This window comes from Aspergillus homomorphus (assembly GCF_003184865.1).
Source record: "Aspergillus homomorphus CBS 101889 unplaced genomic scaffold BO97scaffold_15, whole genome shotgun sequence".
In the NCBI taxonomy this organism is placed as follows: Eukaryota; Fungi; Ascomycota; class Eurotiomycetes; order Eurotiales; family Aspergillaceae; genus Aspergillus; species Aspergillus homomorphus.
The window spans coordinates 574141-592862 of NW_020291901.1; the positions used below are offsets into that span (position 1 = coordinate 574141).

Below are 18722 nucleotides of genomic sequence, written 5' to 3' on the forward strand. Positions count from 1 at the left end.
TATCCGGGGAGGGTGGGTTGCGTTTACAACGATCTCATTGGTTGCCGACGGAGGGAGGGGGATTTGATGATGATGATGATAATGAAGAGAGATAGTGGAGAAGACGATAAGGATGGAGGAGCACAGCAGGAGATATGAGTCAAGTAGTTGTGCTAAGGCTGGAAGAGGGATCTGGGAATAGTAGATGCGACAAGTTGTGTGGCCGAACGAGCCAAGAGGGAAGGCCGCTTGCCAGTGGCAAGGCCGAAAAGGCGGAGGAGGGAGGGAGCTTCAATCGGTCAAGAATCAAGCAACGCGGCAGCGGATGAGGGGCACCACAACAGTTTTGAAAATTTCTCCAGGGAGAACTCTTCTCGGGGATAATAGTTGAAACGATTATCAGGCAGTGATTGGAATGGTGACGGAGCAGGAGGCTGCAGGAACAGGGTGAAGGTATCGGGAGGGAAGGTGGACGGAGAGGGGGAGAAAGCGGTGTTTGGGAGGAGGAGAGGAGAGAAGAAGAGCAGAGAGCAGTTTGAAAGTGAAAGGGTGGAAACTGGCGGGCAAAAAGCTCGAGGCGAAACTTCACAGGCTGGAAAAACGTGTGCATTACCCAATCAAGTAACTCGCCTGGCTCACCTCTGCAACTTACTCCCTCACTCCCTCATCAAGAATACTGCAACACAACTCCATACCATCACTTCTCTTCATTTCGTCTTCGGCAGAAAAAAAAATGAAATTACTATTCTAGGAGTATGCATGGATGGATGGATGTTTGTTTGTTTGTTTCCTTGGTCAATACTCTTGTTCTTGTCATTCTACTACTCCCGCTTGCCTCGGCCTCTACTCCCTCCCCCTATCACTTGGCTTATCGTGGCGCAGAACAACTCGTCCCTGTCAAACTCCCCCCATGAGGGGTATTTATGATGACACGGCTCATGACTAGGTTTTCTCGTATCGCAATCCAATTGTTACTCATCACAGGTCGCTGGCCTGTATCAAACCCAAATGCGTTGAGCTTACGATTGTCTCCAGGTTGCACTAGTATACTACCTCAACCGAGCGCCAATTGGATTCCAACACATGTCTATCAAGCGTATACAACAATTATAATATCCCAACGGCTAGCCCTTTAGCCCGCAATGTTCTCAACCGCTCGCAGAACAGCTCCTCCACTCCACTTTTCGACCCGGTCGCTGTCAGAGGTCTGCTGCAGGGACTGGGCAATGGCCGTGAACGTGGGCGTTTCTTTAGCCGTCACGGCTGGCATTTGACTTTGAATCCAACTCATAATGCCCGCCCTCGTAATCAAGGTCGTACTACCCTGCACCTGGGTCGTGCGGTACAACAGTTGCAGAATCTTTCTCTTCACCGAGTGCGCCGCACTGGGGGCTTCATAGTAGGAGAGGGATCGCTCAAAAACATTGGCACGGCGATAGATATCCATATCCTAGATTTTGTAAGCCCAAGAACAAATGGAGGTGAAAAAAAAGCAATCATGATACAAAAACATACCGCTTCAGTGCGGAGACCTTTGATGAGTAAATCGAACAGCCACCCTGTCTCTTCAAAGTAACCATCATCAAGTTCGGGTTCGTGTAGCAAGATCTTGTCAATCCAAAACGAGGGAATCTTCTCCACTTCCCAAGAAGGAGCCTTCTGCAGGAACTTGTTGACCTTGCCATACAGTTTGTGCATTGGGTTGGTCAGGACATTGAGACAGCTAGAGGCACACTCCCCAACAATCCAAGGTACAGGGGATTCGAGGCCAATCTGTTTAACGGTTTCAAGCAGCTCACCCGTGAGGATGTAGACGGATCGCCATTCGACGTACTTAGAATCCTGTGGTCATAAGTCAGTCAAGGCGGCCTTGCAACAAGATCTATGCAGCGACGTGTGGGTTACCTTAAGCTTCGCCATGAAGCGATTCACATTTGCGAATGCCTGCCTGCGCACTTCTTCATGCGCCGAGCATAAGCAAAGCATCAGATCAGCAACACGACCCTGCTCGACCGCAACGTCGATTTCATCCTTTTCCCATCGGTACAGTCCGTTGTGAGTGGTGCCCTCTACTGGCAGTGTGCCGAAGATCTCGTCTAAGTCCGCCGCCTGTTGTCCAGTGGCTTCGGTGGGCAAATTATCTCGTGTAGAGGTACGGACTTCATCGACCTTGTCCTCTTCCGACTCTTCACTCTCCTTCCACGCCTTCTTCAAGGCTGACTTCGACTTCTTGTTCTCGGTGCCGCCCATCAATGTGTCCCGAGCGGCCTTCAAGGCTTTGGGGTCTTCTCCAGCGCGTTTCAGGCCTCCGAGCAGCTTAGAAATCCAAGCGCTCACCGCGAGCTCCACAGTCTTGTCGCCAGCCTTCACCACAAACTGCCACTGCTCGAGGACAGCAGCTGTGATGAGGCTAAGTGGCTTAGACACTTCTTCGAACGAGGTTTCAAGGAGGTCTTGATAATGAACCGGCTTCTTTGCGATACGACAAACACAATTATCAAAGAAAGACAGCTGGTGCTGCAGCTTGTCGGAGTCGGTAGTCTCAAAGCTAGATAATATCGAGGAAAAGACGGAAGGACTCTGTATGATCGAGTACTCGTTGAGTACCTTCCTGAGTAAATTGTCAATCTCGTTCAAGGACTCCCGTGATGAGGCTCGAACCAGAACTTTCAAGATAGAAGTGAAAGCTGAGTATTGCATGGAAGCTATAGAAGTTAGCGTATTGACTAGAAAAGTGGGGATATAAGCACTTACCTGGCTGCTGCCACCAACGCATCGACGCAGACTGCTGGGTAATCTTGAGCAGATTTTGCAATTGACTCAGCAATAGCTCGGAGTCGTCCGCGTCAAGATTTTGTTCGTCCAGTTGCTTCAGAATGTCAACCATGACTAGAGAAACGTCAAATCCTTCCTCCAATGCAGCATCTGGAACGATCTCATAATAGCAAGCAAGAAGCTCCGAGACTGCATCTTGCTGCTGTAGATCTTCTTTAGCGGTTCTCTTGAATAAGAGGATCACCTCCTTGACAGCTGGGCATCTTCGACAGAACTCGGCGATCAATTTGTTGGCCGCCTGCGTCCAGAGCGACTGGCTAACGCCATGATCAGCATTGAAGATCTTGAGGACAGCCCGCAGCTTGTTGAAGGCAATCGTCAAAATTCTAACAGCAAAGAGCGTGACAATCTCTGTGTTCATGTTCAGGCAACGACTCAGGATCTTTTGCGACAGAGGGCGCGGGAGGACGTTCTCGATCACCACAGATACCGGCGGTGGCATCGGAGGCAATTTGTCCTTGTAACCACAATTCGAGGGAACTGGGAGCTGCACGGTGGAGAACAGAAGAGCAGACTCTGCCATCCAGGAGGGCGTGGGTTTAGGGTCCGTGGTGAACATGGTCTTCTTGGTGAAGAAATCCGCAACAAGTTCCGGTGCTGCTTTGAAAATAGCAACGAGAAGCTCGATCTGTAGGCTATCTGTATCCGGACGGAGAGCCTGAATCAAATAAGACAGTGTTCCGTTACGAACGGGCACAGTCTTGTTGTATTTGTCCAGATAGACCGCCGAATCCAGACCCAGATCGATCAGACTGTCGTCGTCCGTCGGTAGAGTTTCAGGGTCGCTTCCAGTGGGATACCAGCCGGTTTCAGGCAACAGAACGCCAAGGTCAGGGTTCGTGCAAACATTCATCAAGATCTTGTGAACCTCATTTGCAGTCGAGACACCGGTTGGATTGGGCTCGTCCGACTCGCGCTCATAGCCATACAGGGTCACGAGTCGTTCAAGGTTCCATCGGCTGAAGAACTTCGTCTTTGCATTACGAGTGATGGAAGTATCACGGATAACATCTCTTTCAATGCACTGGATAATTTCCATAACAATATCCCGAGGGTCCTTCCTAATATATTCGAGGAATGCTCTAATCACCTTGTGCTGTTCAATGATATCGCTTTTCGCATTGGCGTGCTGGAACTTCAAGTGCGCAAGAACGTATTTTTGAGCGTTTCTTCGCAGTGTCGACTTATGGCCATCTTCAGCCATCTCCTCCAATTGAGCCTTGTTTGGGGTGAGGAAGAACTCGACGCGCTTGAAAGTAATGTGCCGCGCCTGGTAGACCTGACGTGCGACAGCGCCCCCGTCGAAGGTGACCATTTCCGTCAAGAGACGAAGGCAGGGGGAGATGAGATGTTCCTTTGATTTCACCGCCGTCAAGCCACGGTTGAAAAGCTTCAACTGCTCTTTCTGCAAGAGATACTTGCATAATGCCAAGCCGAAGTCCCGGAAGTCTAGGTTCGTGGAGACCGTCTTGAAAAATTGAGCTAGAACGGCAGGAACCGTGGTCAGTAATGACTCGTTGTTGTTGCTATCAGCGAAGCCCCAGGTCTGGACGAGATCCGTAAAGCAGACAGCCTCATTCTCATTAGTTTGGGAGAACTGCGAGTCGCAATAAGCTTTGAGAATGCGGAATTTTTTGGCTTTCTCGCCGTCATTCTCTGCCTGCGCGATAGAAGTGAGAAAGTCCTTGAACTTTCGTAGTCCTGTTCGAGTTGTTAATAGTCGAAGATCAGTAACACCTGGAAGCGAAATACCTTGCTTGGATTCGGCAGGGTTCTGCTGAAAGGTCAGGACGGTTCGGAGTTGGGTATGCGAGGTGATAATAGCAGGAATCTCCTCGCCCTCCGTGGCGCTGTCCAACTTTCTTCTTTTATGCCGAGATAATTGATTGTCGTGAGACGACATTGTGAGTGATTTGGGTGGATGCAAAGGGGAAAGAAACCACTATCAGGACTAGGGAGATTGAAGATATCACTGCAGTAACTGAACAGCCTGCGGCCGGCTTCAGAGTTTTGCGGCTTCTGATTGGTTCGGGAATAGGAGAGCTGCCTCAATAAAAAAAACGGTGGACTTTAGCCCACGCGCCGTGACTCCTGCAACGAATGACGGATCAAAATGCTGTACTGATGTTGGAGGTTACTATCTGTGAGAGGAAACAGCAAAGCATGAGTACGAAGGAGTAACAAAGGTTGGCCAGGATGCAGTGCTGTCAGGCACCTCCTGGAGTGCCAGGCCGGGCGGCCAAAAAAATGTCCTGCCAAATTCGGCAAGTCGCGCTAGTATCGCCCGTCGGCTTCTCATTGGTCACTCACTCTACACAAGGTCAATCAACTGTACTGCCACCTGTGGTCCATATCATCACCGTTGAACATGAATGCTTGAATCACTTCATCCTGACTACATCCGTCCGTTTTCTATTGAAGATACGGCTCATCAAACCACAATGGGTATCGCACTAGGATTCGCTATTGATGGTTCTTCTGAACACCGACCTCCACAGAACGACCTAGAAGCCAACAAGATTACGATACCCGGATCATCAACTATATACTTCCAGCCACTCAGCTTGGTCACAATGCATCCTCACAGCTTCAACTGCATATAAAAGAGCTCCTACCAAATCGGTCATGATCTCAAGATCTTCATAGATTCCTATCTATGACACCTGTTCATACGAGGACACAGCTACCACCACCAGCGATGCCTTCCCACCAACGGGAAGCCACACATCCAGGATCAAGGTTCAGCGTCCCTCGCGCCTCGAAGCCATCCGGTGACTAGAGCAGGTCGAATTGACTTTTCGATCCACGGAGCGAGCCCCTACCGAGAACCTTCTATCACGGGGAGAGCAAACATTATCACATCCGTACTACCTGAATAGCTACATTATCGCCAGACAACGCCGAAACACAATCCACGAGTCATTAACATCAGCCGAGACCAAAGCCACCTCTCCCTCCCCGGATTCTCTAGACTATACACGCGAGCATTCATTCTCTCTTCACTATAAAATTAATCTCCTCCTCCCTCATCTTCCAAGATGCAGATTTCCTCAACTCCGCAATCAACATGTCTTCCATCACCATCACCACCACCCACAAGATGCACACCCAACGAGACATTGAGGAAGCCCTCCTAGGCTCCTGGTCCCTGCTGGAGTACTTCTCCGACCCGTTCGACGGGAAGGGACCCTCGCTGCATCCCATGGGCCCCGACGCCCGGGGCATGCTCACCTACCACCCGGACGGACGCATGTCAGTGCACCTCATGCCCTCAGCTAAGATGAAATCCCGCACGGCGGTCAATGATGGCTTCATCTACACCGGGAGATACTGGGTGGAGCTGCAAGAACTAGGCAAGAACAGCTTCATGGTCTGCCATCGAGCCGAGTTGGCTTCGCTCCCGTATCTGGAAGGGATGGTGCAGAGACGCAAGGTCACCCTGCCGGACAATAATCGGCTGGTGATGTCCTTTGTAGGGATTGAGGAGCTTGATGTATGTGGCCCTTAAACCCCCCCCTTCACTTTGATACTTGACTCAAGAGTAAGAGACTGACTGGGGGGCTTCTGGCTACTATAGGGCCTGATGGTCAGGCCGGAATTGGTGTGGGAAAGGGTCAGTCGGCCCTTGAGAAGGTGGAGTGGACGGGACCAAGTGACTTTGTGTGAGAACGAGGTCCATGTTCATGGCTGGAAGAAAGCGCGATAGACCCGTGACTTTACGGAAAGATTCCTCATGTGCTATGATAAATGCCTTAACGCTTTGAATGCTTCGCAAACACTGTCAGATTGGTCTGAGGACCGCATATTGTACATAGATCGATCAGTCAAAGAGCCTTCCTTTCTTCTCTCACATGGATTTTAGCACGCACTGCAATCTGATGGTTGCGTTTTACCACGGCGCAGAATGGACTGTCGCAAGGGATAGAGTATCCAGGGAACTGGTTTGAGATCATGGCATTGCAATGGACCGTGGGACGCGGGCACATGCCCAAGTACAGCCCGTCCACACATTCCCGGGGTTACCCCGGAATAACCATGGTGCCCATTTCATTCGTCTACTAATCTTGATTATAAGATATGAGTCTGATGGTAATACATTTTACCACCCGCAGAAGAAAAGTCAACGTTTTATTATATCACAAATTCATGAGGGGTATGCTTTGAAACTGCCATATACATGCCTGAAAAGAAAGAGAGAGAAAATGTCTAAACCAGCAGCAAATGATACAACTAACCCCATGTGCCACCGCCGCCACCCCTGCCTTGGCGTCTCTGTGCAGAGAGACGCCAGTCGTCCTCGCCCGCAAAGCGATTGTGCAGGGGCTGGATGCGCTCGGCCTTCTTGCGCTTGGAGAGTCGATCGGTCGGCGCAACCTTGAAGAAGGTCGGAGCCGCCTCGACCAGCCACTTGGGCTCGATGGACGTGGTGCAATGCATGTACTCCTTCGTCGTGAGGACCAAGGTATGGTAAATGACGTGTTCGGAGGGCTTTCCGAAGAGCGCGGAGCTGGGATGCATGTAGACCGGGGTGCCCTCGACCAGTGTCTTGTAGCCTTCCTGAGGGTCTTTACGGGCTGCGTTGCGGAAGAATCCCGTACACAGTGCTTGTCGGACTTTCGTGGTGTTGCGACCACAAGAGACGATCTTGTGGTGGTACCGGTCCATGATGCCCAGCAACTGTTGGCGGACATCCTGAGCGCGGCGGATTTGTCGTGCTTGGATGAAGTTCTCGAAGCACCACGCGTTGTTGAACTTGGAATTCTTCCATGCGTTGTAGACGTTCAGTAGAGTCAGGTGGTCACCGTGCGGATCGTGGAACTTGGCCTTCTTCTGATCGGCCTGCTGTTGCTTCTCTTTGGGACGGTAGAATACCGACTGGATGGACAGCATGGCGACAATGCTCAGCATCTCGTCCGAGCATCCCATATCCACAGAAGCGATCAGAACCTTGGCTAGAGCCGGCTCCATAGGGAAATCTGCCATCTTTCTTCCCAAGCGTGTCAAGAGACCCTCGTCGTCCAGCGCAGAAAGTGCGTAAAGTTCTTCCAATGCAGTAAGCATAGTATTGGTGGGTGGGGGATCCATGAAATCGAAGTGCAGGAGGTCGTTAATGCCCATCGCTTTGAGCATGAGAATGGTGTGAGAGAGGTTCTGACGTTGAATTTCAGGAATTGTGGTAGGTAACATTTCAGATTGGTAGGCCGCTTCGGTGTATAAACGGAAGCATTTGCCTGGACCGGTTCTTCCTGCACGACCAGCTCGTTGCTTGGCTTGCGCTTGCGAGATAGGAGTCACAACCAACGAGTCCATACCGAGCTTGGGATCGTAAGCATTCTGCTTCACAAAACCAGGATCAATAACATAGTAGATGTTATCGATCGTAATGGAAGTCTCGGCAATGTTCGTCGCGATAACGACCTTCCGGCCACCTGGGGGTGCGGGTTCGAAGATTCGGCTTTGCATTTCACTTGGCAGAGCGGAATACACAGGGAGGATAACTAGCTCTGGCACAGTGGAACCCAGCGCTTTCATTCGCTCATAAAGGATCTCGCAAGCCGTGTCAATTTCTTCTTGGCCCGTCAAGAAAAGGAGAATATCGCCTGAGGGTTCTGTCAAGTGGATCTGCATGACTGTAATCAGGGCTGCATCAAGATAATCGGACTCGGGCTCCTTAGAGTACATGATCTCGACCGGGAATGTACGTCCAGGAATAGAGAAGATAGGACAGCCGTTGAAGTATTCCGAAAATTTCTCTGCGTCCAGAGTGGCAGAGGTGACGATCAGTCGGAGGTCAGGACGCCGCTTGATAGTCTTCTTTAGCAAACCGAACAGAACGTCTGTGGCAATCGTTCGCTCGTGGGCCTCGTCCAACATAATCACCGAGTATCTCTTCAATTCCGGATCGAGAAGAATTTCTCGCTGAAGCATACCGTCGGTCATGTACTTGATCCTCGTCTCCGGGCTCGTACAGTCTTCGAAACGAATCGTGTATCCAACCTCGGCACCGAGCTTACAGCCAACCTCTTCCGCGACACGTTTGGCAACAGACATTGCAGCCACACGACGAGGCTGCGTACAACCGATGAGACCGTTGTTAGCATATCCACCTTCAGCCAAGTACTGCGTCAGCTGTGTGGTTTTTCCGGAGCCAGTATCTCCGACAACAATCAACAATTGGTTATCGCGAACAGCATCAAGCAACTGCTTGCGGAACTTGTAGACGGGCAGGCTCTCCCGCTGCTCCTTGATAGACATGCTGGTACGCTTTCCGAAAGACACGTTTTTGCCCATTGTAACCCTCTTCCATTCAGGTACCGCCTCGTCGGGCTTCGCTTGCTGCGCATTCCTAAGATCAGCAGCAAACCTGCGCTCCTCAGGCGCAACCATGGGATCTTGCCATTGGGCATTGAGGTCAACGTTGGCTGCTTGTTCCGCAGCCTTATCCTGAGCTTCCTGCTGTCTAAGCTCTCTTCTGTCCTTTGCCAGGTTTGTACCTGCCATCGCGGCCCGGTTCATGGAGCCATCTGGTGCCTTGACGACTCGAATCGGAGACAACTCCAATGACATCTTGGTCTGACCCGCCAGGAATGGCGGCTCCTCATCGCGAACCTCGATGTCGACATCCTCTTCTTCCTCGAAGGTGCCCTCTCCAGTCAGGGTGGCATGATATTCTTCATCGATGTCAGGATAGTCGGTCGCTGACACTGCACCAGATGCTATGAGTTGCTTGATCTCCCATCTTTCAGGCGACGTCAACCGCTTCCGGTTCTTCATAGGCCTGCCATCCGACTCTTCGATGATAGGTACATCCGAACTCAAGTTGCCATATCTATCCTTGTCGCTGGTCCCATCAAGGCGTTCCATATTCGCACCGGACGCCAGACGGCGTTGAGGAATCAGATCCATACCAGTCACTTGGTCAACCTCCTTCATCGACAGTCCAATGCGGGAACCTTGTATGCTGACGACCTTGACCTTGACTGGCTGACCTCGGGACACCAAGTCAGAAGGATGATTGACACGCGCGCCCTCCTGCATCGCAGAGACATGCACCAGACCATCAACCTTCCCCTTAACACCCAGCAGATTGACGAACGCGCCGAAATCCTTTACACCCGTCACACGACCATCGTAGACCTTGTATAGAATGGGCTGATCATCCAGCTCGACAGGCGGAGGCTTGCGGAAATAGTCGTCATCTCCGGCGCGGTCGCGGCGACTCCTGCGCTCACTGTGTCCGTTGCGATGTCCATCATCCCTGCTGCTGTATTTGCTCTTGGACCGGCCAAACTCATCCACCTCATCCTCACCATCTCTCCGGCTGTAACGGGGACTGTGCGATCTCGACCGAGAGCGATATCTGTCGTTGCGACTGCGCCCACCACGCTCACGGCTGTCGTACTCCGGGCTTCGACTGCGCCTCTTGCTGCTCCGCTCCATCCGCGACGACGGGGGCTTGTCCTCGCGCGCCTTACCCGCCAGCCCTTCCAGCATAGCGAACGTATCATCCATCGCATCGGCCTTCGCCACACTCTCATCCACATCCTTGCGCGAAGTATAGTCCTCCTCATCCCACGTTTGCACCTTATCCGGGACCGCCAGACCCTTGAACACGCGCGCCTTCTTCTCGAGGGCCCCAAGGATATCCATATCGTCATCCCCAGCCGTCCCGGCCGAGTCCTTCGCGCCTGCATTCTTGGCTTTGTACTTGGGGTGCATCGTCAGGACAAGGCGATCGATACTCTCCATCAGACTCTGCGGAAACTCAGCGCCCATATCCTCCAGGCTCTTCTTAAACTCGGCGAACGAGCCGCATTTTAGGTGCTGGTCGATGACGAACTCGGCGAGGGTCTTGTCGCTGACACCCAAGTGGTTCTGGAGCTCTCCGGTGATCCGCGAGACGAGCGAAAACAGCTCCAGCGACTGAAGGTCATCCATGGCGGATGCTGGATCTTTTCTTGTTTTCGCAGTTAAGGGCAACGGCAGGACGGTAACTTTCGTGGGTGGGCGGAGGAGGAGCTGTGTTCTGTATAACTGGTCGCTGTTAAGTTTGCGAGAGCAGCGCCAAGTCACTCGGCTCTTGTCAGTTGGTTCGTTGGTATGAGGGAGCGAAAGGACGAGATGCTTCGCTGCCCGGTTTGTCCGTGAACTTGCGCGCGGACGACGGGCGACGAAATGGACGAAGCTCACTGGCGCGGAAAATCGTTGTGGCGTGCTTCGGGGTAACGCCGCCACCGATAAGATAAGAGCGCCAATGGATTTACTGCCATTTAGAGTATGTTTGTTCGTATAGAACTTCAGGGCACATGGTCATGGAGAGACCAAACACGGCTTAAGATCGTGCTACAACCAAGATCAAAGCATCTAGAACAAAACACCATGGCCAGGTTTGAGTAGTATCGGAAAAGGAACGGGGAAGGAAAAAAGCTCGCCCGCCAGCGCAGGCTACGCAAACCCCTCTTATCCCCGGGTGTTTTCATACCGGTGAATCTCGACTGGTAGAGCCAGCGCCTGGAAGTGCCAGCTAAGTCTCGAATTCAGGACCTGGGCATTTACCTCTACGCTCTGCTGCAGTGTTTCCCAAGTACGCCAACAGGCCCTGCTGGTTACCGAGTTGCTACCGGAGTGAATTGATATAAACATGGTAATGGCTGGTTTGGGAAGGCGGTGTAGAGGCCATACGGAGGTAATTCGGCGGTCAGTTCAACTTGACCATTTCAAGAGGCGGTCGGGATGTTGCTGACCGCCTAGCTGGTATTGCCATCTCGTACATGCTTATAGAGCTTGGCCTGATTATATTCGATACATGCATGATATGCCATGTGCCATTGCCAAACTGAGGCCAAGGAAGGAGATTATAGAAGAGGAGAGCTATCCTTGTAGAATTGATCCTTTTTCGCGTTTCTAGTATACAGAAGCGGGCCACTTAGGTAGTATGACACCAGGTTTATATGTACACAAAAGCATGACACAGTAAGCATGAAACATGTGCCAACCGTAGGGCACGCCCTCAGAAAGTAGGAACCTAGGGAGTTCCTGCATGGGAATCCGGTTTTTCCTGCACATCATCTCCCTGTTCATTGTCTTCCTTCAGATTCTGTTCCTCTACAAAATCTTCTGGCACTGGTTCTTCCAGCACGTCACTTTCCTGCCCGTTGTCTTCCTCCAGATTCTCTTCTTCTACAGAATCCTCCAACACAGGCTCTTCCAGCACATCGTCTCCTGGCGACAGGTCGTCTTGAGCTTGACCATGAAGCGAAGTCGTGCCACCACCACCGTAAGTCCTATCAGCCTCCTCGGCTAGCAAAAGCTGCTGCTCCAAGCTCTGTTTCTGAAGAGCGATCTGTCGACGGAGAGAAGAATCCTTCCTAAGCTTCTTGTTCGCGGAGAATTCGGTCAGAGCTCGGACCATCCTCTCCTCCAGCAACTCCTTTACATGTCCGGCCAGAGTCCGGTCCGTGAAAATGCCGCCAAAGCGGAAACTCAGCCAAAGATACAGAACGATCGACTTGTGCAGAGACTCCAACTCTGTCGTGTACTCTTTCCGGCCTGAAACCTCCTCTTCAAGAATCTCCAGGTTCAACGTCTGGAAGTTCAGTAGATGACCGTTCGAGTTTTCGGCGACGCATCGAGTGAAAGCGATCGCGGCGTCCCGGCCACCAATGTCCTTGACATACATAGGCGCGGCCATGAGTGTCAGTTGATCGGGCATCCGCAGTCCATCCACGGCATCGATGATCGCGGCATTTTCGAGCTGGTTGCGGGGATCACACAAGAAGAACAGGGGATGGACCTTTGCGACCGACAAGATGCGCTTGATCAAGTATTCTAGGGGAGTGTTTGTCGGGTAATAGGCTGCGAACTTTTGAAAAACGTGATCGGGCGGATGCAAACCGGCAGCAACAAGGGGAGGGGGCTCTACCTCCATTGCCTGCTTGATGTAAGGTAGATCAACGTCCTCGAGGGATGTAACCCAGCCGACGTTATCATCGTCATCGGGACGCCCGTGCTGCACAGCAGGCCGATAGCGTCCAGCCCGACCTCCAATTTGTTTAACTTCTGGTACAGTGAGTCTCACAAGACCTTGCGGAAGCTTCTTGATCACCGTTTCGAAGATGATACGCTTGCAGCTCCTAGATGACGCGGCGATGAGCATTTTGACAAACTCACGAGGATATGGAACAACTCACAGGTTAAGACCCATGCCAATAGCGTCGCTGGCTACCAAGAAGTCGTAATCATTGTTCGGATCGTTAAAAAGACTGGCTTGCTGAGTTCGGATTTCGGCCGGCAAGCTTCCATAAACAATAGCTGCTCGTTTCCCCGTAGTTTTCTCAATCTCCGCCTTCAAGGCATGAATGCCGACACGTGAGAACGAGACAATACAGTCACCTTTCTGAAGATTCCTCAAGTCGCCACGGAGACTCCGTTTAGCAACTCTCAACGGGTTCAGTCGTTCGTAGCGGTGAATCTCGAGTTTATCTCCAGTAAGAGCAGCCAGGTCTCGAATCAGAGGGACTGCTCTTGTCTCACCGCAAAGATGGAGCTCTTTGACGCGGGCACCCAGCACTGCACGGGTCCAAGCCCAACCACGCCGAGTGTCACTGATCATCTGGATCTCATCGATGACACCGACCTCATATGGCTGTCCTAGACTGACCATTTCCACGGTGTTGCTTACAATTCCTGCCCGCTCCTCCCCGGCATGGATCTTGACATCGTCACCAGTGATCAAGCTACATGGGATTTCCTGGGTCTTGAATCGCTGATACACCTCCTGCGCCAGCAATCGCAACGGTCCAGCATAGAATCCATTCCCAGACGCTTCCAGGCGCTTCAACGCATGATATGTTTTCCCCGAGTTCGTGGGACCAACATGTAGATGTATGGTGCGCTGCACAGCGCGCGCCTGGGGGTACTGCTCCGCCGGATATCGCAAATCGGCTAAGATCTGTTGCCTTAACTGGTTCGGTGCCCCGTATTCCGCCGTTATATCTTCCGAGTACATCTGAAACTCGAATTCATTGTTTAACCCCCGGATTCCATTGTTGAGGAAAGCCTCATGCAGGGCGCTCCTGAGGCGGCGCAAAGGACCTGGAACTTGGGCAATTTGGACGCCCCCGTCTGACTTGCATGCGTTTTGGACCTGACGTTCGAATTTATCCCACTTTTCCAGAGCCGACGAGTCTTCGCCGTGCTTAACTTTGATACGATAGGATTCTAAGGCTTGTTTGACGACGGCCTCAAACTCATTAGAGTCAAGGGTTCTGCGACGATTGTGTGGACTATATGGCAGGGAGCTGTCGACAGTGGGCTTTGATTTCGATGATTTCTTTATGAAAGAGAATGAAAGTTAGCATTCACGAAGCAATTCATTGACAAGCAATCTACCGTACCTTCTTTTTGGGTTTACTTCTCTGCAGCACCGGTGAAGTCGCGAACGTCCGGGTTGCAGGACGAACTGTCGGCTGTAGTATGCACAAAAGGCATTGACTGCCTCTGTTGCTCCATAGGCGCATGCCTGACGCGATAGTGCAAGGTCAATACGTATGCTGTTGTGAAGCAAGATATAACTTCGTTCCGTACTTAGATGGCGAAATCGGAGACTAGACGGGAGCACCGAAAAAGTTGTTCAGCGCGTGAAGGTGAAGGGACGAAGCGCCCCAGCAGAAAGGTGTAAAAAGGAGCGGTTGGAAGAAGAGTGTAAATTAAACAATAGTGAAGAAGATAATTAATCACAGCACAACCCCTCTATAACGGTTCTCCGTCATCAATTCGCCATCGACTTTTTTTTTTGCCATGGCTGAAGCTGCGGCGTCGCGGCAAAAATTCCGAGGCGCGTGTCCACACCGCCTTTAGCCAATCGCTCCTATCCCCTTGCGGGCGGAAAGCATAGGCCGCGGAGGAGAGAGAGAGAAAGAAGACTGAGGGAAAGGTGGGGACGGACGGGGCTCGGAGAGAGGGTCTCAACCAAGACAACTGCTACGTTTCATAAAGATACCAGCCAACCCCCTGACCGATCGGCGTGCAGCTCCCCTGTCACTTGTCTTTTAGCTTACTCGATTGCTTTGATTTATTATTTCTTCTAGTCTACCGTCCTAGCGACCCTCTCCCTCTTCCCAGCGTTGTGAGTTACAAGTCTATGCCCCAGCGGAGGGCTGCCGGTCAGCCACAATGAGCACCTCGATCCTCAACATCCAGCGCGACAGTAAGTTATTCTGCGATTCTGGGTGCGCATTACCCCTCATATTGACTTTCTCGCTTTCTGCCTGTCAGTTATCCTGAATACCATCCGTTATGCGGCGGGGAATGAGGTACGGTCATACAATCAGTAACCCCTCATTCAATTCGATCCCCCCCTCACCATCCTCCCCGTCTAGACGGAGCTGACGTCGAGCACTTGTAGTGGAAGGTCTTGGTCGTGGATGAGACCAGTCGGAAGTTGATTGACAATGCGGTCAGTGAGGATGACATCCTCAACCTCAACGTGACCAGTAAGCGGAGCTCTTCATGTCAAGCTATACACATCGGTCGGCGCTAACTGGCCGGTTCCTAAGATATTGAACAGATCGAACACCGACGCCCAACAAATGCCTCCATGGATGCGCTGTACATCCTATCCCCCCTCCCGCATATAGTCGACTGTTTGATGGCCGACTTTGAGCGAAAGAGATACAAGAAAGCATGGCTGGTTTGGACGTCCTGTTGGTCACAATGTCCCTGTGATGCTCTAGTTGGTGCTGACATCCAGCACAGTCCTCGATCCGCAACAGCGAGCTAGACTGGACCGGTCACAGATGGCGCACGAGAATATCGCTAATGTCCAAATTATGAACGCCGATTATTTCCCCCGTGAATCCCGCGTCGTGACATTCCGGGACCCGTGGAGCTTCCCAGTTCTGTTCCACCCTGGCTGTAACCATCTGATTCGCGCACACCTGGAGGGCCTGGCGCAGAAGGTATGAACCAGCTGTTAAGGTTTGCGATTCGGCCTTTCATGCTGACGTTTGGGAAAGATCGTGTCCCTCTGCGCTAGTTTAGGAGAGTATCCGATCATCCGGTACTATCGGCCCAGAACCCCGACCCACGAGGCGAGCGTGCTGTGCTCTCACCTGGCCCGCTTCATTCAAAGCGAACTGGATCAATTCGCACAATTTCAGCGAGACTTTCCGCCTCCATCCCCTCGACCTCGCGGGGTACTCCTCGTCTTGGACCGTTCGGTGGACGTCGTCGCGCCTCTTCTCCATGAATTTACATACCAGTCCATGGTGCATGACCTGCTTTACATCAACGATGGGGATAAGGTCACCTATAAGACCGTCGTCAACGAGGGCGCTGTCAACGAGGAAATCAAGGATATGGAGATCAATGAGCAGGACAACGTATGGGTTGAGTACAGACATATGCACATGAAGGACGTACTGGGGAAGCTGGGTGAAGATTTCGCCAAGTTCCGAGCAGCGAATCCTCAATTTGCGGAAGAGTAGGCTATTTGTGCCCTGCAGGTCCATGTTCTGCGCTAATCTGAGAACACAGTAACGACAAGGCGAACGTCAACACGATCAAAGACATGCTGGCTGGTCTAACCGAATTCCAGCAAGGCCGCGACGCATACACGCTTCATCTGAACATGGCACAAGAGTGTATGAAGTATTTCCAAGACCACAAGCTCCTCGAGGTCAGCTCGGTTGAGCAAAGCCTGGCCACCGGCATGGATGAGAACTACAAGAAGGCCAAGCATTTGGGCTCCCAAATTGTGCAACTTCTGGACGACGAAGCGACTCGACAGCCCGAAAGACTGAGGCTTCTCTTACTCTATATCATCTACCGGGGCGGACTGCTAGCCGGGGACATCCGCAAGCTGATGGCACATGCGCAACTTCCACCGCAGGACGGGGAAGTTATCTCTAACCTGGACCTTCTTGGTGTGCGCGTAGAGAAGCCCTTGAAGGATGATAAGCCACCTGTTCAGCCGCTGTTCGTCCGCAAGCCTCCACAATCAGTAGACATGGAGGAAGAAAGTCTCACTCGATATGATTTGAACCTCAAGTTGATCTTGGAGGAATTGGTACGAGGTACCCTTGATGCCGGTGTTTTCCCGCCCACACGGCCACACACTGAAGGCGAGGGTCCGGGTCAGCAAGACGCAATGTCGCAGGCGTCTCTGCGGAGTGCCAAACCCACGTGGGCACGAACCCGCACAACCGGCGAGCAGCCTCGACAGCGCATCATTGTCTTCATGGCGGGTGGCGCGACATATGGCGAGGCCCGTACATGCTATGAAATCTCGCAAGCGCACGCCAAAGACGTTTACCTGGCCACTTCACACATGCTCTCGCCGGGCTTGTTTTTGCGACAGATCAGCGATCTAAGCGTCGACAAGCGACGGCTGGATATTCCGGCCGAGCGGCCGAGACCCACGGCTCCTGCTCATCTTTTCGAGAAAGAAGCCCCCCCTACACCTCCACCGCAGGCGAAGAAGCCCGTCGTCGCTGCGCCCCCTTCGGCCGCCATGGCCTCGATGTCCTTGGGACCCAAAGGTGGAGCGCCGAGCGCTCCGGCCCCGGCCCCGACGAGCTCCAAGCCCCATAAAGAACACAAGGAGAAGGAGAAGAAGAAACGCCACCACTTTTTCCGATAGTGCACTTCATTCCCCAGTCGCTGGCCTGAATCGCTCAGTCCCTGATTTATGCTCACTCTGATTTCATCTCCGCGCGGCGGTGATACCAGTCTAATATCCGAGCAATCACGTCAGTACTTTGTGTACTTATGGCGATCTCCGATTTGGAATTCAATCTTCCGCCAGTGACATTCAGACAAGAATTCTAATCAATGCAAACACAACTTCATCATCATAAGAAGCACTAGGGGTATATATCTCTAAAGCAAAACAAAAGTAGCCACCTCTCCCATCACCAATAACTATAATCAAACCTCCCCACCACCCCCAAGATACCTCAAAACCCTCTCATCCCGATAAAACAACTCCCGCAACCTCTCCCCTCGCTTCTGAGAATCCATATGCCCCTGCCTGACCTCCTTTGCATTCAACTTGTGAATTTTACTCGGAGGAACTCGATCCGCACCCCTCTTCCTCTTCCGCCTTTTCGATTCGGAATCATCCTCATCCGAGTCCCCGGATCGTAAAGCCCCCAACCCCACCGTGTCAACCTTCAGCTTCCCCTTCACCGGCTCCCGGATCCCCTCTCGACCTGGTGCACCCAGACCAACCCTGCTATCGGGGTCCCAGCCGTACGCGGAGAGGTAGCGGAGGCCGTGTCGCGTGCGGTCAAGATGCGAGGGCGGGTGTGAGTGCGCGAGGCAGAGTTGGTGCGCGAGGGAGGCTTCGTGCGGGTGTGTCGGGTTTGTATTTGTAGATAGTGATAGTTGGGGGGTGGTGAGGGGGAGGTTGCAGATTTCGCAGATTGGGGATTGGTCTTTTGGGTTGGGTTCGGGGGCGGCGGAGGGCGAGGGCAGTCGTGGTGAGGATGTTGCGGGGTGGGATTGTTCTAGTTCAGTGGTGGGTGTATTCGTGGTGGAGACAGAGTTTCCCGTAGAATCAAGGGTCGGAGTCGGCGTCGCAGACTTCGACAGCACAATCGAGAGATACCTGTTTGCGATGCTCGCGCCAGCAGATGTAGTGTTTGACGATGGCGTAGACGGCGCGGAAACCGTGCGGAGTGCGGAGGAGGTAGTCTCGAGGTCGGGGTTGGAGGAGCGCACGAATTGCACGCGCTTGCGACGGATGCCGGCGCCGAAGACGCGCTGGTCTTCGAGCGGGAGGAAGTAGTCTTCTTCGTGGTCGGACATTTGCCCCTGTTTTCTGATGGGGGGGGGGGGGGGGTTGTGTGGTAGAGAAGTAAGATAGATAAGGAGAAGAAAGGATGGATGTGAGTGACGCAGTGCAG

General features: G+C 52.4%; 7 protein-coding genes across 7 annotated transcripts; 2 read left to right on the forward strand and 5 right to left on the reverse strand.

Annotated features, from left to right (window-relative positions):
* Positions 1 to 11: 11 nt before the first annotated feature.
* On the reverse strand, positions 12 to 850 carry BO97DRAFT_50632 (uncharacterized protein). Its single transcript, XM_025700862.1, has one exon. It carries the CDS (start codon positions 587 to 589, stop codon positions 140 to 142), a length of 450 nt encoding a protein of 149 aa, XP_025552175.1. The 5' UTR covers positions 590 to 850; the 3' UTR covers positions 12 to 139.
* Positions 851 to 1032: 182 nt separating this feature from the next.
* On the reverse strand, positions 1033 to 4857 carry BO97DRAFT_389545 (NPA1/URB1 family protein). Its single transcript, XM_025693722.1, has 5 exons — positions 4567 to 4857; positions 2734 to 4515; positions 1885 to 2684; positions 1495 to 1821; positions 1033 to 1429 (listed from the first exon to the last, which is right to left on the reverse strand). Exons 1-5 carry the CDS (start codon positions 4715 to 4717, stop codon positions 1112 to 1114), a joined length of 3378 nt encoding a protein of 1125 aa, XP_025552176.1. The 5' UTR covers positions 4718 to 4857; the 3' UTR covers positions 1033 to 1111.
* Positions 4858 to 5881: 1024 nt separating this feature from the next.
* Positions 5882 to 6322, forward strand: BO97DRAFT_424196 (uncharacterized protein; the record flags this gene model as incomplete). Its single annotated transcript, XM_025696948.1, has 1 exon — positions 5882 to 6322. The coding sequence occupies one exon, from the start codon at positions 5882 to 5884 to the stop codon at positions 6320 to 6322; it is 441 nt and encodes a 146-aa protein (XP_025552177.1).
* Positions 6323 to 6951: 629 nt separating this feature from the next.
* BO97DRAFT_405228 (putative RNA helicase-like splicing factor (HRH1)) lies at positions 6952 to 8752 on the reverse strand. Its single transcript, XM_025695143.1, has one exon. The coding sequence runs from the start codon at positions 8686 to 8688 to the stop codon at positions 7045 to 7047; it is 1644 nt and encodes a 547-aa protein (XP_025552178.1). The 5' UTR covers positions 8689 to 8752; the 3' UTR covers positions 6952 to 7044.
* A 3071-nt stretch (positions 8753 to 11823) lies between these two features.
* Positions 11824 to 14580, reverse strand: BO97DRAFT_367956 (ATP-dependent RNA helicase SUV3). Its single transcript, XM_025692683.1, has 3 exons — positions 14211 to 14580; positions 13005 to 14146; positions 11824 to 12947 (listed from the first exon to the last, which is right to left on the reverse strand). The coding sequence occupies exons 1-3, from the start codon at positions 14331 to 14333 to the stop codon at positions 11840 to 11842; spliced, it is 2373 nt and encodes a 790-aa protein (XP_025552179.1). The 5' UTR covers positions 14334 to 14580; the 3' UTR covers positions 11824 to 11839.
* Positions 14581 to 14804: 224 nt separating this feature from the next.
* BO97DRAFT_367957 (Sec1 family protein) lies at positions 14805 to 17544 on the forward strand. The gene is made up of 7 exons (XM_025692684.1): positions 14805 to 15022; positions 15091 to 15128; positions 15221 to 15308; positions 15372 to 15518; positions 15571 to 15773; positions 15831 to 16297; positions 16351 to 17544. The coding sequence occupies exons 1-7, from the start codon at positions 14989 to 14991 to the stop codon at positions 17453 to 17455; spliced, it is 2082 nt and encodes a 693-aa protein (XP_025552180.1). The 5' UTR covers positions 14805 to 14988; the 3' UTR covers positions 17456 to 17544.
* Positions 17545 to 17727: 183 nt separating this feature from the next.
* Positions 17728 to 18642, reverse strand: BO97DRAFT_405230 (putative G-patch domain protein). The gene has a single exon (XM_025695144.1). It carries the CDS (start codon positions 18622 to 18624, stop codon positions 17743 to 17745), a length of 882 nt encoding a protein of 293 aa, XP_025552181.1. The 5' UTR covers positions 18625 to 18642; the 3' UTR covers positions 17728 to 17742.
* Positions 18643 to 18722: the final 80 nt, after the last annotated feature.